At 43.2% G+C, this 17881-nt stretch overlaps 2 protein-coding genes across 3 annotated transcripts in view; one reads left to right on the top strand and one right to left on the bottom strand.

Moving 5' to 3' along the window:
* Positions 1–3112: 3112 nt before the first annotated feature.
* PFN4 (profilin family member 4) lies at positions 3113–11307 on the bottom strand. Of its 2 annotated transcripts, XM_030920708.1 has the most exons (6): positions 10947–11296; positions 10580–10661; positions 10247–10375; positions 8947–9084; positions 7383–7488; positions 3113–3362 (listed from the first exon to the last, which is right to left on the bottom strand). In XM_030920708.1, exons 3-6 carry the CDS (start codon positions 10361–10363, stop codon positions 3334–3336), a joined length of 390 nt encoding a protein of 129 aa, XP_030776568.1. In that variant the 5' UTR covers positions 10364–10375; positions 10580–10661; positions 10947–11296; the 3' UTR covers positions 3113–3333. The 2 variants fall into 2 exon arrangements, with proteins under 2 accessions (XP_030776568.1, XP_010356794.1); XM_010358492.2 differs by lacking the exon at positions 10580–10661 and having other exon boundaries at positions 10947–11307.
* FAM228B (family with sequence similarity 228 member B) overlaps positions 11266–17881 on the top strand; it is a 49015-nt gene continuing 42399 nt past the window's right edge. Inside the window, 1 exon segment of the mRNA XM_010358491.2 lies at positions 11266–11745. The gene's annotated coding sequence lies outside the window, so the exon portion shown is untranslated.

Here is a 17881-nt window from a genome sequence, read left to right as displayed (position 1 = left end):
TGCATCAAAAAAGATCTGAAGAAAATCTCAAAACCATCACCAGAAGCTTTATTTTATTTTATTTATTTTTGAGGTGGAGTTTCACTCTTGTTGCCCAGGATGGAGTGCCGTGGTGCGATCTTCGCTCGCTGCAACCTCCGCCTCACAGGTTCAAGTGATTCTTGTGCCTCAGCCTCCTGAGTAGCTAGGATTACAGGTGCCCGCTATGACGCCCAGCTCATTTTTGTATTTTTTAGTAGAGATGGGGTTTAGCCATGTTGGCCAGGCTGGTCTCAAACTCCCGACCTCAGCTGATCCGCCCGCCTCAGCCTCCCAAAGTGCTGGGATTACGGGCATGAGCCACCGTGCCTGATCTAGAAATTTTCACTTAATGTGAAATTATGACTAATTTATTTTCCCAAGTTATAAAAGTGAGTACACATTACTTTTGTAATCCAAATTTAGTAGTTTTCTAAAAGTACTGTCTACCCCACAGCACTGCTTGATGTCTTCTGAGTGACTCCAAGGAGAGTAGTCTTTTCTATTTTGGCTCTATCCATCTTTCCATTTTCATCGATCACTGTCTCCCACACACTGCTTTCCAGCCACATGGAACTCTCACCATTCTTTCCACACAACAGGCCTTTTCATCACTCTGTGCCTTGGCGTGTGGTGCTCCTTCAGCCTGGAATGCTCCTTACTCTCTTCCATACTCACTTTTCTTCCAAATGCACTTCAAATGCTAGTTTCAGGTTCCTGAAGACACAATTAGTCACTCCAGGTTCTGTGCTCTGTAGTTGTTTTATACCTGCTCCAGCATTTATCGTGTGGTCATGTGACTCATTTACAACTTGCCTTCCCAACTGAACTGTGAGCCTGTCTTAGGGTAGGTGTATTATTTACTGTTGTATCACAAAGCCGACTATGTGCTAGGTAGTGGAGATACAACAGTAAACAATACATCTAAATACACTTATTTAACATTCTTATTACAAAGAGTGCTAAATAAGTTAATTTAAACTTTACTGTTACCTCTTGTTCAAAAAGAATCAAAGGCCAGATGCACTGTCACACTCTTGTAATCTCAGCACTTTGGGAGGCCAAGGCGGAAGGATTGCTTCAGCTCAGGAGTTCCAGACCAGCCTGTGCAACATGGTGAGACCCCATCTTTACAAAAAATTTAAAAATTAGCTGCACATGGTGGCATGTGCCTGTAGTCCCAGCTACTTGGGAGGATGAAGTGGAAGCATCGCTTGAGCTTAGGAGGTTGAGGCTGTAGTTAACTGATCACACCGCTGCGCTCCAGCCTGAGTTATGGAGGGAGACCCTATTTCAAAACAAAAATAAAAACCAGAAACAGGCGGGGTGCAGTGGCTCATGCCTGTAATCCCACCACTTTGGGAGGCTGAGGCAGGTGGATCACCTGAGGTCAGGAGTTCAAGGTCAGCCTGACCAACATGGCAAAACACCATCTCTACTAAAAATACAAAAATTAGCCAGGTGTAGTAGTGGGTGCCTGTAATCCCAGCCACTTGGGAGTCTGAGGCAGGAGATTCATTTGTACCCTGGAGGTGGAGGTTGCAGTGAGCCGAGATCACACCATTGCACTCCAGCCTGGGTGACAAGAGCAAAACTCTGTCTCAGACAACAGCAACAACAAAAACCCCCAAAAGAATCAAACTACTGACTTAATAAATGGATGAATGAACTAGTGGCAAGGTTGACTACAAAAAAAAAAAAAAAAAAAAAAAATTCTGTGGTTCTTGGCATCCAAGCTCAGAAAAGGAATGATGTTGGAAGTAAGCTCTGTGAAAGACGATTACACAGACCTGAAAATGAGATAATGTTGTAAATACCAGCAAAAGACATCCTGCCCTAGATGGCATGTCTTTGGAATTTTGAATTTTGTACCTCACTGCCTGATCATGTCAGGAACTATAAAGGGCCTAAGATTTGATTTTACTTGATTTACAAAGGCTAGTAAGTCAGGGTTTGCCACAAGGAGGTGCTGAATCTGGGGGACAAAAAGAACATGAAAGGGCTCCCCTGTTCCACCATCTCCTGAGATCGAATGTGTTCCCTCTCCAGGTGCTAGGGTCTCTGTGGCCATGCAGTTGGTATGTCCCATCCAGTAGCCATGTCTATACTTTTTCTCCAGTCGTGCCCTACTTGCATCCAGGTATCTTGTCTGGAAGGGTCAGATGTAAGAGGGACAGGGGCATTTTTGCAAAATTAAGAGAACCATTATATCCTATCTTGGCCTGTGTAGAACCCTGTAGAGGGATCTAGAGAACAGTGTACTAAACTAAGTAGTCATTATTGTCATGATATAGGACCATGTTAGTCCAGTCTAACTGAACCAGAATTAAATTTGAATCCCCTAGGCTGTCTTTTGGCAAGTAGTCGAAGGTGTTCTCTCCCCAGGGACATCTGAAGGGTATACTAACCAGGCTGGCCTGAGGATGCTATTGGGAAAAAAAGATGCATCGTGTTTAGCAATAGTCAGTGTAGAATCTTGAATTTTCAAAATAGATTCTATAGCTCTCCACCCTTATGGTCCAGATTATTACCTAGGAGACCAAGAGGAGATGAACTCTTTCTGGGGAAGGGTGCATTTCTTGACCATACTGCCTTACTAAGGTGTGCAGTGAGAGTTAGGGTTAGAGTCAGAAATCTTTTTGAGTTGATTTTTGAGAAGGCCTTTCCAATGTTCAAAATGATAGCAGATACCTGCAAATGGGAGCGTGAAATGTCCATTGAATACCTTGACTAGTGGTCCATTGCTGAATGGCCTTTGCAATCCCTTCTCCCAAGTCTCACAGGGGTGATGTTAGCCAGATAGATGTCACACATACAGGGAGTTGTATTACAGGAGGGGAACACTGAGCTCAGGGACTCCACTGCTTTTATAGCAAACAGTAAGCAAACTTGCTCTTTGTCTCGATGGGAGACATCCCTTCATGTTTCAAGGTTGCTTGCTGCAACCTAACCCTGAGAAATGTCCTGGATAAAGAGTGGTGAGAGCCTTGCATTCTTGGCATACTTAGCAAGGTGTGTAGGAGTATAAGAGCCTCATGGAAAGGAGACTCCCCATAGATACACTCTGTGAAATGATCAGTGCTCTCACATTCCATGCCAATGACCAACACTTATTAAAAAAAAAAAAAAACAGTTGATCAAGTAATTTCAATGAAAGAAGAGTATCTCTTGAAGTAATAAAAATCACTCCCTTAATTCATTCTTCTTTTTTAGTGGCTTCTATCTAGTGTTTTTTCAACCATAAAATATTTTTTCTTTAGGCTCTCCAATTTTCTTCTAAAACAATAAAAGTGTCTTTCATGGGCCTCTGATGACTTAACTTCCTTTTTTTCTTAGGTAGTCTCCTGAAAGCAAACACAGCATGGTTATTATTTATGAGCTGCAAATTATCACTACAAATGATTCATTAATCCATCTATTATTCCACAAACATAACCAGGTGACTGCCATGTGCTAGGCACTGTGCTAGGTACTGGAGATATAAGGGTGACTAGATAGTTGAAACACAGTTCCTGCCCTCATGGAGTTCATTGTCTAGTAGGGGATATAGGCACATACAAACATCAATTCTATTTCATGGTAGTAAGTGCCATAGTAGAGGTATTTGAGCTGTACTGGAGTATGAATTGGGTTCCCATGCAAAAAAAAAAGGATGAATAATGCATATGACTGGGCAAAGGGAATAGGATGAGAGAGGGCTCAAGAGAATAAAAGAAACTGCTGCCCTCCTCTGCTATATTATTCTATGACCTAGACTTAAAACTGATTACAGCCGGGTGTAGTGGCTCACATCTGTAATCCCAGCACTTTGGGAGGCCAAGGTGGGCAGATCACGAGGTCAGGAGATCGAGACCATCTTGGCTAACATGGTGAAACCCCATCTCTACTAAAAATACAAAAAATTAGCCGGGCATGGTGGCACACACCTGCAGTCCTAGAAACCCCATCTCTACTAAAAATACAAAAAATTAGCTGGGCATGGTGGCACGTACCTGTAGTCCCAGCTACTTGGGAGGCTGAGGCAGGAGAATTGTTTGAACCCGGGAGGCAGAGGTTGCATTGAGCCGAAATCCCACCACTGCACTCCAGTCTGAGTGACAGAGCGAGACTCTGTCTCAAAAACAAAACAAAACAGAACAAAAAACCTGATTACAGTACTTGATGTACTTACTTTTTAATGATGAGGTCTCACTATGTTGCCCACACTGGACTCAAACTCCTGGGCTCAATCAATCCTCCTGCCTCAGCCTCTTGAGTAGCGGGGGCTACAGGTGCACTCCACCATGCCAGGTAGCACTTCATTATTTTTGAGACAGAGTCTTGCAGAGTAAGTCACAATACATGCTTAAGATTCTTTTTTTAAACTGAGGACCTGGCTGGGTGCAGTGGCTCATGCCTATAAGCCCAGCACTTTGGGAGGCTGACGCAGGCAGATCGCTTGAAGTCAGGGGTTCGAGACCAGCCTGGCCAACATAGTGAAATCCCATCTCTACTAAAAATACAAAAATAAGCCGGCGTGGTGGCAGGCGCCTGTAGTCCCAGCTACTCGGGAGGCTGAGGCAGAAGAATCACTTGAACCTGCGAGGCAGAAGTTGCAGTGAGCCGAGGTCACACCACTGCACTCTAGCCTGGGCGATAGAGTGAAACTGTGTCTCAAAAGAAAAAGAAAAAGAAAAAGAAACACAAAATAAACAAAAAACAACTGAGGACCTAGAATTAAAGATGCTAACATTTTACCATTGTTATAAATGTGACTCTCTAATATATTTATTTTAAAAACAATCCTGCATTTTTTCTTTTTTTTGAGACAGAGTCTCGCTCTGTCACCCAGGCTGGAGTGCAGTGGCGTGATCTCGGCTCACCGCAACTTCTGCCTCTCAGTTCAAGCGATTCTCCTGTTTCAGCATCCCGAGTAGCTGGGATTACAAGCACCCACCACCACACCCAGTCTAATTTATGTATTTTTGGTAGAAATGGGGTTTCACCGTTTTCCAGGCTGGTCTCAAACTCCTGTCCTCAAGTGATCCACCACCTTGGCCTCCCAATGTGGTGGGATTATAGGAGTGAGCCACTGCACAAACCTGATTAATTTGTGTGACAGAAGTCCCATAGCATCCTTTTCCTAATTATTGTTTAAAGGTTTTCTTTAATTAATAGTCATGCTCCTAGAATCCTTCATAATACAATTTTTAAATGGTCATAATTCTTTTTTTTTTTTTTGAGACATGGTCTCACTGTGACGTCCAGGCTGAAGTGCAATGGTGCTATTTTGGCTCACTGCAACGTCCACCTCCTGGGTTCAGGTGATTCTCCTGCCTCAGCCTCCTGAGCGCCTGGAATTACAGGTGCCCACCACCACACCTGGCTAATTTTTGTATTTTTAGTAAAGACAGGGTTTTGCCATGTTGGCCAGGCTGGTCTTGAACTCCTGACCTCAAGTGATCTGCCTGCCTTGGCCTCCCAAAGTGCTGAGATTATAGGTGTGAGCCACCCCATTCGGCCTGTAATTCTTTACTTCCCAAATTTTCTACAGTGTTCATGTATAATTTTTTAGATAGAGAAAAATACAATTTTTTAAAAAAGGAGTGAAGGAGATAAAAGACAGTCTTAAGACAACTGGCTCCTGAGTGGATATCAGCCTTGTCCATCCCTCCTGATCATTCAACCATTTCCAAGATAGCTGTCCCTTCCCAGAGCAATGGGATATTAATAGCATGATGCCAGCAGTGCACTTCTAACCAGGGCACATTCTTTGGAGTCTGTGGAGTTTTTGTGGCCGTATGCAAGAATACTAACCTTTAGTGCCAGCCACATAATCTACATTACAGTAGTCAGGCAATTTCTCTGGTCTCCTCTGGGGAATCAGCCCTGAGCCCTAGCTGACAGGTTAAGAGCCTGGCTTCCTGAGAGCCAAATTGCCCATCTTTCTAATCTGATATTTTGGTTATTTTAATTAGATAATTAACCTGGCTCTCTCTGTCTCTGTTCTGCTGTCTGCTCCTGCCCTACAATTCTGAAATGGAGCCTCCTTCAAATCCTGACATCTGTTCAGGAAAGGTCCAATAATGCAAAATGTGATAAAATGAGGCATATCTGAAGGGTCCAATAGTGCAAAATGCGATAAAATGAGGCATGTCTGTATGTAGGTATATAGTTTCTGTGATGGTACTTAATTTCTCAACTGGCCCTTTAAGATTCAGCTCTCTGGAGCCTTCCCTGACTCTGCTAGGCCAAAGTAATTTATTTATTTGTTCATCAAACATGTACTAATTGCCTACCCAACATTAGATACCGTGTTAGGTAATGGAGAAGGAGAATGATTAAGACAAGATTCTTGCCTTCCAGAGGTTCACAATCTAGAAAAACAAAGAACTGTAATGGGGATAATCATTAAGGTATGCATAAAATACATACACAAGTGGATAGAAGCCCAAGATCTGACTTGGGTCTTTAACGATGATTAGGAATTTGCCGAATAGATGTGAGGGACAGGAAGGAAACTGGAAAATATTTTAGGCAGATAGGACAGCATGTACAGAGGCATGGAAGGCAGAGGCTATATCTTAACCAGCTCTGCTTCCCTAATTTATCTAGGATAGTGCAGGGCACATGGTAAACACCTCTGAATATTTGTTGAAAGAATGAATGAATGGCTGCTTTTGTTACTAGAGGCTTCTATTTCAAAGGAGTGTTTACACAACTCCAGTAAACTTTTTTGAATTTAAATTTAGATTAAAAAAATCTAAATACAAACACAATTTACCATTTATTAAGCTCAACTCTCACCAATATAATACCCAAGCTAGTTCTCTATGAGATCTTTATTCAAAAATGTATAGACACAGAGGGGGAATACACTATACACCAACAAAGTGGCTGCCTGACTCACAGTTAATTCCTTTTCCTGTAAAATGTCTCTTTACATAGGGTCGACTCCCAGCAGCCACATCTCTTTTTACCCTGCTGTATCCCTCCCTCCTCCCCTATCCTGCCCCACCTACATAGCTGACCAATACAGGGGTAAACCATATGACCTGAAACTTGCCAAATCAGGGTCCTAAGGGGTATTATGGGAGGCTTGGCCATGATATCAGCCAGGAAAGGAAATGGTTTGCTATGAGACAGAACAAAGCTGACTCATTTAGAAGTCAAGACAGAATCCTAGCAGTGTTCCAGTCCTTGAATCTACCTTCCCCATGGCTCAGCTGCACCCTGTCCTTCCAGTGGCTATGTAAATAACCTCAGTATCCTTCCAATAAATTCCTCCTTTCTGCCCTAGCTGGTTTGAGTTGGATCTCTGTTACTTGTAGCCAGAAGACCCAACTAACACAGGAATGAAGACAGGAACTAGGAGGCTAACTTACCCAGGCTCTCTGTGGCTTCCACACAGACACTAGGATACATGCCCTCAGTGTAAGTTGCCACCAGAAGATACAGATTGGTCTTCACGACAACCACACCAGTGTTCTCCTGGATAAAGAATAAAAGAGAATATTCTGCTCTTGGTTCTAATAACAGGACCAGTGGTCATGCTCCAGCTACATTTTTCACCATTTCCTGATTTGCATACTCCATATATTTATATGTCTGCTTTTGGACTGTCCACTCTTTTCCACCAATTTTGTTGCCTTTCCTCAAAAAGTTTCAGACTGTTATAATAATGGTAGATGGATTTTGAAAAAGTTCTGCAATTGATTATCATATACTCTATCCCAATTAGAACAACTGATATAGGCCGGGTGTGGTGGCTCCTGCCTGTAATCCCAGCACTTTGGAGGGCCAAGGCGGGAAGATCACCTGAGGTCAGAAGTTTGAGACCAGCCTGGCCAACATGGTGAAACCCCGTCTCTACTAAAAATACAAAAATTAGCCAGGCATGGTGGCAGGCGCTTGTCATCCCAGCTACTCGGGAAGCTGAGGCAGGAGAATCTCTTGAACCCAGGAGGTGGAGGTTGCAATGAGCCGAGACCATGCTATTGCACTCCACCCTGGGCAATAAAAGTGAAATTCATCTCAAAAAACAAAAACAAAAACAAACAAACAAAAAACAAAACTGATGTAATGGAAAGGTCGTACATTTTGGAATTGGACAGCCCTGGGCTTGAATTCTAGTGCCTCCATTTTCTGCTGCATGAGTAAGGGTTATTTAACCTTGTTAAGCCTCAGTGTCCTCATCTGTAAAATGAGATTATAGATTAGTTTATAATGTGGATGAAGCAGCATGCCTAACCCATAATATAGGGCATCCAATGAATGATTTTCATCTCCTTCATTCCTTATAAGCAACATAGAGCTGAATTTTTTTTTTTTTTTTTTTTTTTTTTTTTTTTGAGACGGAGTTTCGCTCTTGTTGCCCAAGCTGGAGTGCAATGGCATGATCTCGTCTCACTGCAACCTCTACCTTCTGGGTTCAAGCAGTTCTCCTGCCTTGGCCTCCTAAGTAGCTGGGATTACAAGTGCGCACCACCATACCTGGCTAATTTTATTTTTAGTAGAAACAGGGTTTCACCATGTTAGCTAGGCTGGTCTTGAACTCCTGACCTCAGGCGATCCACCCACCTCAGCCTCCCAAAGTGCTGGGATTACAGGCGTGAGCCACCGTGCCTGGCCACTGAGAGATGTTTTAAGCGCAGAAATGATTATCTTTTTTTTTTAAAGGAGGATGTAGAGTATGAAGGCTGTGCTGTATTGGAAAGAGTTCAGGCAAGGCTCAGTTAATAGATTCCGGAATGAACGTTTCTCAAAACCAGGCTCTTGATATGACTTTCTTTCACATATGTCTTCCTGGCACTAGACTGCTATCTCAAGACAGTGGCTCAAGACATTAATGGATTTAATCTGTTTTACAGAGAGGATCTGGCAGGGCAAGGAAACTTGGAGGCAAATTCTTTTCTTTTACTCAGCTCTCTTCAAATCTTGAGCACTCACATTTTTGGCATAAAGAGAATATTCATCTGCCCGGACACATCTGTAATCCTTTTCCTTGAAATACAATCCTTCTCTTCGGGTTTGCAAAGGGTTCTTGGCAAATCCATTCACCAGTGTTCGGACATCACTGGGCATTACCTGGAGAGGTTACATAGTTAGAACAGGAGTCAGCCAACTATGGCTGGTGACCAGCCAAATTTAGCCCACTGTCTGTTTTTTGTGGCCTGCAAGCTAAGAATGGTTTTCATGTTTTTAAACGGTTGGGGAAAAAAAAATCAAAAGAATAACACTTCGTGACACAAATTATATGAAATTTGAACTTCAGTATCCATAAATATAAAATTTTATGGGAACACAGTCACATTCATTCTTTTATGTATGGCTGTTTTTCCTTTACAATTGCAGAGTTGAGTGGTTGTGACAGAGACTCTATGGCCCTGTGCTGTAGTTTGAATCTTATGTTGAAATCTGATCCCCAACATTTTGGGTGGGGCCTAATGGGAGGTATTTGGATCATGGGGGCAGATCACTCATGAATAGACTGATGCCTTCCCCGCGAGGTGGGGGAAGCTGTCAGTGAGTTTTCACTGTATGTGTTCCAGGAGAGTTGGCTGTTAGAAACAGCCTGGCACCTCTCCACTTGCTCTCTCTTGCTTCCTCTCCCCCACTGTGATCTCTGCACATGCTGGCTCCCCTTCACCTCTGCCATGAGTGGAAGCAGACTGAGGCTTTCACAGATGACCAATCTTCCAGGCAGTAGACATGTGAGCCAAATAAACTTCTTTTCTTTATAAATTACCCAGCTTCAGGTATTCCTTTATATCAACAGTAAAAAGACTAAGCCTAGAAACCTAAAATATTTATGTAGCTCCTTACAGAAAAAGTTCATTTAAAAGTCATGTCTGGGCTGGGTATGGTGGCTCATGCCTGTAATCCCAGCACTTTAGGAGGCCAAGGCAGGTGGATCACCTGAGGTCAGGAGTTCGAGACTAGCCTGACCAACATGGTAAAACACCATCTCTACTAAAAATACAAAAATTAGCCGGGCCTAGTGGTGCACTCCTGTAATCCCAGCTACTCGGGAGGCTGAGGCACAAGAATCGCTTGAGAGGTGGAGGTTGCAGTGAGCTGAGATCGCACCACTGCATTCCAGACTAAGCAATGAGTGAAATTCCGTCTCAAAAAAAAAAAAAAAAAAAAAAAAAAAAAAAAAAAAAAAAAAAGTCATGTCTGCTTCATGTTTGGAAGAATAGAAATAACAAGTAAACCAAGTCTTATGTCCAAACTTGTTTTTTCTTACATTAAAACCTGGTGATGCTACACACAGGCTCCGCTCCTGGATTTTGATGAGGGCTGCACTGTCCACATGCTTGGTTCCCAAGAGGGTGTCTAACAATAAGTTCTGCAAATGGCTCATGTTCCCTCAACTCTGAAAGGGAAAGTGCAGTTGAAGCCATTGACTCTGGCTAGCTTTTAAAAGGCATGTCAATACAAATGTCCTTAGGACACTTCAGACAGTTCTAAGATCAGCAAGTGTACTTCGAAGAGATACAGAGTGAAAACGGTGGTCCATCATTCAGGGCCCACCAATACCCAAAGAGGAAAACAGAATCAGAGAAAAATCACAGCTCACACAGAGTACGTTACGAAGCTGAGTTTGGGAAATCACAGCCTCATGATTTTCTGGCTATGTCAGTGGTTTACATCAGGATCATCTGGGATTTAAAAACAAACATTGTACACTGAGAAAAACCCTGTAAAATAAAAAATAAAAAAAAACAAAAAAACAAAACCCAGGATGGAGAGCTACTCCGCTAAGTTAAACACGACTAAAAGAGATATGCGTGGCCATAAACCCACACATTCCCTTCCCGGTGACCTGCATCAGCGCCCACTATGAACGCTGATCAACATCCCAACGGACTAAAAACACCTTGAAGGCACTTAAACCCACATTTCCCACATAAGTCCCCAAGCCTTGGACCCCCCCTCATCAGGACCTCCGGCACAGGCGCCCCTTTCCCGCCACTGCCTTCCGGTGGTTTGGTCCCCGAGCAGGACCGTAGGCGGGGCAGGGTGTGGTGAGCGGTGAATTCCCCAGCACCGAGGACTTGAGGGAGCGGACGCCACCCCGCTCTCTGGTGCTCCGCAAGGGAATGGCGACCAAGGACCCGCCGGTCAACCGACGCGGTTGCGGGTGGGTGGCGGCGGAGGGATTGGCCGGGCCTCGCGCCGGTCACCCAGAAGCAGGGACTCCAGCCCCTTCCGCAAACCAAGACCCGCCAGCTAGAGCCGCCGCCCAATCCCCTTTGGGCCTGAAGCCGCCCTCCGCCGCCCTGGCACCCCCCGCGCGGACTCGCTGTGGAATCCGCGGCGGAGGGGGCGAAGGGTCTGCGCGGCGCTGCGTCCGGGAGACAGTGGGCGCCAACATTCGCGCGTTGCGCACACGCGGGCGGGCTCCCTTCCAGCCGCAGCCGGACGACCCCGGGGCCGTCGGGCCGGGCCGGAGTGTGGAGCAGGGCGGCCGCGGGCCTGCTGGCCTTGGGAGGGCAGAGAGGTGCCTGTTGCGGCCGGCGATCTCCCTGCCAGGCCGGGCGGTCCCCGCGCACAACGCGCCTGCGCGGGAGGCCCCCAGCCCGGGGTCTGGCGTGGAGGCCGCAGGCGGCCGGCCTAGCGGGTGGGAGGAAGGGCCGGGAGTGGGCGCGGTGGGCGAGAGCGGGTGCGGACGCTGACGACATCTCCGTCGCACCCGGGCCTCGAGGAGGACTTCGGGCCGCGCAGAGCTCGAAGACTTGCACAGTATGACCAAAAGCCCCTCCCTGCGTTCTCTGAGTAGCTCAGCCTGTGTTTCTGTGGCCGGAAAGTTGCAGTTCTCCCCACTCGAGGCCACCAAAGTCAGAAAAGTGCTGCAAATGGGACTCCAAGAGGCCAGGCTGAAGCTGCCACACTGGCTGGAATGGGCCGCCTTGGAGGGGGACGTGGGAATTCATTCCAAGGGACGGGGGTTTCTTTCAAAGAGCATGTTGCCTGCTTACAGAGGAGGCTGGCTCTGAAGCCGTCATCTGGAGTCTGTAGTGAAGGCCTTTTGTTAGGGAAACTGGATGGTTCATGTTCAAAATCCATTTTGCGTGTGTGGAAGGACACAGGTGGTATTTAACAGAAGAGAAAATCAGATGACTGAAATTTTCAATACTAAATAAGATGATTTTTAGTTTTTCTAGGGGCACTATTTATTTGTGACCACAATGAAAAATGTAGACAGTGATGATCTGGTAACTGGCGCACTTCCCAAGCTCAAGAGCTCAAAAGAATGGTTGGAGCCCAAGCCCTTATGTTTTATGGAGGTATATAACAAATAGTGTGGGATTTGGAGATTTTTTTACTTGGGTCGTTGCAGTGGGAAGTGGCTTGTGCTAAATATATTGTTTTTTCTATTGTTTGTTTTTATTTCATTCTGTTGATTATTCCCTTCACTTTACTAACTTTGTATATTCACTTTGCTGTTTTTTTCCTAATATCTTAAGGTGGAATCATAGGTCATTGATTATATACCTTTTTAAATGTAGCATAGCTGTAAGTTTCTCTTGAGGTACTGCCTTAACTGCATCACCCAAATTTTGATATGATGTATGTATGTATTTATTTATTTATATTTGAGGTAGGGTCTTGCTATGTTGCCTAAGCTGGAGTGCAGTGGCACGATAATGACTCACTGCAATCCCCGCCTCCTGGAATCAAGCCATCCTTCCACTTCCTAGTAGCTGGAACTATAGTCGCACGCCACCATGTCTGGCTAATTTTTATATTTCCTGTAGAGATGGGATCTCACTGTGTTGCCTAGACTGATCTCCAACTCCTAAGCTCAAGCAATCCACCTACCTTGGTGTTCTAAAATGCTGGGATTATAGCTGTGAGCCCTTGCGACCAGCGAGTTATATTGTTTTTAGATTGTAGTTTCTTTTTTCTAAACAGCTTTAGTAAGATGTAATTGATATACAGTAAACTGCATATATTTAAAGTGTGCTGTCTGGTACTATGGCTCATGCCTGTAATCCCAGCATGTTGAGAGGCTGGGGTGGGAGGATCGCTTGAGCCCAGGAGCCCTGGACCAGGCAAAGCAATATACTGAGACCCTGTCTCCACAAACGAACAAACAATAATAGCCAGGTGTGGTAGCATACACTTATAGTCCCAGCTGCTTGAAAGGCTGAGGCAGGAGGAGCGCTTGACCCCAGGAGTTTGAGGCTGCAGTCAGCTGTGATTGTGCCACTGCATCCCCGCCTGGGTGACAGAATAAGACCGTGTCTCAAATAAAGTATACAAACTTGGTAAGTTTTGACATGTATACACACGAAAACATCACCACAATCAAAATGGTGAACATATTCAGTACTCCCAAAGCTTCCTGACTATTCTGTTGTAATTCCTCCCTCTCTCACATCTCTCCACCACTGCTTTTCTTTCTTTCTTTTTCTCTTTCTCTCTTTCATTCTTCTTCTCTCTTTCCTTTTCTTTTCTTTCTTTTGCTCTGTCACTCAGCCAGGAATACACTGGTGTGATCTCGGCTCAGTGCAGCCTCCACCTCCCAGGTGCATTTCATTTTGGAAAGCTTCTGTTGCTATGCTTTTAAGTTCACTAACTTTCTGTAATGTCTAATCTGCTAATAAACCTACCTAGCATATTTTTCATCTCAAGTATTATAATTTTCATCCATAGAAGTTTTATCTGGATCCTTTTGTTGCTGTCTTTTGTTTGTTTGTTGCTGTTGTTGTTGTTGAGACAGGATCTCGCTATATAGCCCAGTCTGGTCTTGAACTCCTAGCCTCAAGTGATCCTCCTACCTTGGCCTCCCAAAGCACTGGGATTACAGGTGTGAGCCATCATGCCTGGCCCTTAGTTCTTTTTCAAACATTTTCTTCTGTCTCAACATGTCTACTCTTCCTCTAGCTTCCTTAACTTATGAACTACAGGAATAATAATGATTTTAATGTCCTGGTTTAATAATTATAGTGTCTTTGTGATTTTGGGGACAGTTTTGGTTAATTTTCCTTATTATTATTGGTTAAATTTTCCTATTTCTTTGTATACCTGGTGATTATTGGTTAAATTTTCCTATTTCTTTGTATGCCTGGTGATTTTTGATTGAATGCAAGACTGTGAATTTTAACCATGTTGAGTGCTAGATATTTTTGGTTTGCCATAAATATTCTTTTTTTTTTTTAAGTACAAGTGCACAAATTTCCCATAAATATTCTTCATTTTTCCCCTCGGATTCAGTTAAGTTACTTGGACACAGCAGGATTCTTTCAGGTCTTGCCTCCGAAGTTTTGCTAGACAGGACCACAGCAGTATCTACCGTAGGGCCAATTTTGTTTCAGTACTGATACAAAACCTCTCCAAATACTCTACTCTATGCACTTCAAACTATGGGATTTTTTTTTTCCTCTGGCTGATGCTAAAGGGAACGAATACTCCTGGGACTGTGTGACCTCTAGGGATTGATTCCTTAATTCTTACAGGTGTTTCTTTGCCCATTGTTCCTTTGGGTATTTTTCTCACAGGCATATAGTGTTTACCATCAGCTGAAGACTCAAGGCGACCTCTGCGGACTTGACTCTTTGCAGATCTCCAGAGCTCCATTCTTGTAGCTCTTCTCCCTCTAGTACTTTAACCTATGAACTCCAACTGCTCTGGCCTCTCCAGACTCCCATCCCTACTCCTCAATTCAGGCAGACAGCTGGGCTGTTTGTTTTTTATTTCTCAGGGGCCATGTTCTTCTTTGCCTGATGTTCAGTATCTTGGAAACTGTTGTTTCATCTATTTTATCTTTTTTTTTTAAAGTTGTTTCAGGTGGGAGAGTAAGTCTGTTTCCTGTTACTCTGTCTTGTCCAAAAGTGAAAGTTCTCATCCAGACATTATTTTTTCAAACAGTTGTTTTCTGCTGCATTCTTTTACTCCTCATTTCTACAACTCTAATTATCCATTTGTTGAATCTTTTGATATTATCTGATAGGTCACTATGACTGTGTTCATTATTTTCTAATATTTCTTCTTCCTTTTTTTTAGGTTGGGTAATTTCTAATGATCTGTCCTCAAGTTCACTATTTTTATGTCATCTCTGATCTGCTACTAACCCATTGAGGTTTGTTTATTTCTCAAATTTAAGAATTGTATTTTCCACTTGGTTTTTTATCATTTCTATTCTCTGCTAAGATTTTCTATTCATTAATTATGAGCGTATTTTTAAGCATAGCTATCTTAACTGTCCTGAAATCCTTGTCTTCTTTTTTTTCAGATTTTCATGTCAATATAATTTTCTTTTTTTTTTCTTATTTTACTTTAAGTTCTGGAATACAAGTGCAGGATGTGCAGGTTTGTTGCATGTGCCATGGTGGTTTGCTGCACCTATCAACCCATCATCTAGGTTTTCAGTCCTGCGTGCATTAGCTCTTTGTCCTAATGCTCTCTCTCCCCTCGCTCCCCAGCCCCCAACTGGCCCTAATGTGTGTTGTTCCCCTCCCTGGGTTCGTGTGTTCTCATTGTTCAACTCCCACTTATGAGTGAGAACATGCAGTGTTTGGTTTTCTGGTTCCTGTGTTAGTTTGCTGAGTATGATGGCTTCCAGCTTCATCTATGTCCCTGCAAAGGACATGGTCTCATTCCCTTTTATGGCTGCATAGTATTCCATGGTGTATATGTACATTTTCTTTAACCAGTCTATCATTGATGGGTGTTTGTGTTGGTTACATACCTTTGCTATTGTAAATAGTGCTGCAGTAAACATACATGTGCAGGTGTCTTTATAGTAGAATTATTTATATTCCTTTAGGTACATACCCAGAAATGGGATTGCTGGGTCAAATGGTATTTTTGGTTCTAATATCCTTGAGGAATCGCCACACTGTCTTTCACAATGGTTGAACTAATTTACATTCCCACCAACAGTGTAAAGGTGCTCCTGTTTCTCCACAGCCTTACCAGCATTTATTGTTTTGTGACTTTAATAATTGCCATTCTGACTGGCATGAGATGGTATCTTATTATGGTTTTCATTTGTATTTCTCTAATGATCAGTGATGTTGAGCTTTTTTTTCATGTGTTTGTTGGCCATGTAAATGTCTTCTTTTGAGAAGCATCTGTTCATATCCTTTGCCCACTTTTTGATTTTTTTTTTTCTTGTAAACTTGTTTGTTTTTTGTAGATTCTGGATATTAGACCTTTGTCAGATGGGTAGATTGCAAACATTTTCTCCCATTCTGTAGGTTTCCTGTTCACTCCAGTGATAGTTTCTTTTGCTGTATAGAAGCTCTTTAGTTTAATTAGATCCCATTTGTCAATTTTGGCTTTTGTTGCAATTGCTTTTGGCATTTTTGTCATGAAATCTTTGCCCATGCCCTGAATGTTATTGCCTAGGTTTTCTTCTAGGGTTTTTATGGTTTTGGGTTTTACATTTAAGTCTTTAATCCATCTTGAGTTAATGTTTGTATACACTGTAAGGAAAGGGTCCAGTTTCAGTTTTCTGCATATGGCCAGCTAGTTTTCCCAGCACCATTTATTAAATAGGGAATCCTTTTATTAAAGGAATTCTTTATTAAAGGGGAATCCTTTCCCCATTGCTTGTTTTTGTCTGGTTTGTCAAAGATCAGATGGTTGTAGATGTGTGGTGTTATTTCTGAGGTCTCCATTCTGTTCCATTGGTCAATATGTCTGTTTTGGTACCAGTACCATGCTGTTTTGGTTACTGTAGCCTTGTAGTATAGTTTAAAGTTAGGTAGTGTGATGCCTCCAGCTTTGTTCTTTTTGCTTATGATTGTCTGGGCTATATGGGCTCTTTTTTGGTTTCATGTAAAATTTAAAGTAGTTTTCTCTAATTCTGTGAAGAATGTCAATGGTAGATTGATGGGAATAGCATTGAATCTATAAATTACTTTGGGTAGTATGGCCATTTTCATGATATTGATTCTTCCTATCCATGAGCATGGAATGTTTTTCCATTTGTTTCTGTCCTCTCTTATTTCCTTGAGCAGTGGTTGTAGTTCTCCTGAAAGAGGTCCTTCACATCCCTTGTTAGCTGTATTCCTAGGTTATTTTATTTTCTTTCTTTCTTTTTTTTTTTTTTTGAGACGGAGTCTCGCTCTATTGCCCAGGCTGGAGTACAGTGGCCGGATCTCGGCTCACTGCAAGCTCCGCCTCCCGGGTTTACGCCATTCTCCTGCCTCAGCCTCCCGAGTAGCTGGGACTACAGGCGCCCACCACCTTGCCCGGCTAGTTTTTTTGTATTTTTTAGTAGAGACGGGGTTTCACTGTGTTAGCCAGGATGATCTCGATCTCCTGACCTCGTGATCCACCCGTCTCAGCCTCCCAAAGTGCTGGGATTACAGGCTTGAGCCACCACGCCCGGCCGGTATTTTATTTTCTTTGTAGCAATTGTGAATGGGAGTTTATTAATGATTTGGCTCTCTGCTTGTCTATTGTTGGTGTATAGGAATGCTTGTAATTTTTGCACATCAAATTCGTATTTGGAGGCTTTGCTGAAGTTGCTTATCAGCTTCAGGAGTCTTTGGCCTGAGATGATGGGGTTTTCTAAATATAGAATCATGTCATCTGCAAACAGAGACAATTTGACTTCTTCTCTTCCTATTTGAATACCCTTTATTTCTTTCTCTTGCCTGATTGTCCTGGCCAGAACTTCCAGTAATATGTTGAATAGGAATTGTGAGAGAGGGCATCCTTGTCTTGTGCTGGTTTTCAAAGGGAATGCTTCCAGCTTTTGCCTATTCAGTATGATACTGGCTGTGAGTTTGTCATAAATAGCTCTTATTATTTTGAGATATGTTCCATCAATACCTAGTTTATTGAAAGTTTTTAACATGAAGGGATGTTGAATTTTATTGAAAGCCTTTTCTGCATCTATTGAGATGATCATGTGGTTTTT

Source organism: Rhinopithecus roxellana, chromosome 17 (genome assembly GCF_007565055.1).
Source record: "Rhinopithecus roxellana isolate Shanxi Qingling chromosome 17, ASM756505v1, whole genome shotgun sequence".
Taxonomy (NCBI): Eukaryota; Metazoa; Chordata; class Mammalia; order Primates; family Cercopithecidae; genus Rhinopithecus; species Rhinopithecus roxellana.
This window is presented reverse-complemented; position numbering and strand designations above follow the sequence as displayed.

Coding starts and splice junctions, on each gene's coding strand:
- PFN4 (XM_010358492.2), bottom strand. CDS start 10,363: ATGAGCCATTTGCAGAACTTATTGTTAGACACCCTCTTGGGAACCAAG. Junction 7,489..8,946: donor ATTCTCTTTATGCCAAAAAT/GTGAGTGCTCAA, acceptor TTCTTTATCCAG/GAGAACACTGGTGTGGTTGT. Junction 3,363..7,382: donor GGAAGCCACAGAGAGCCTGG/GTAAGTTAGCCT, acceptor GTTTGCTTTCAG/GAGACTACCTAAGAAAAAAA.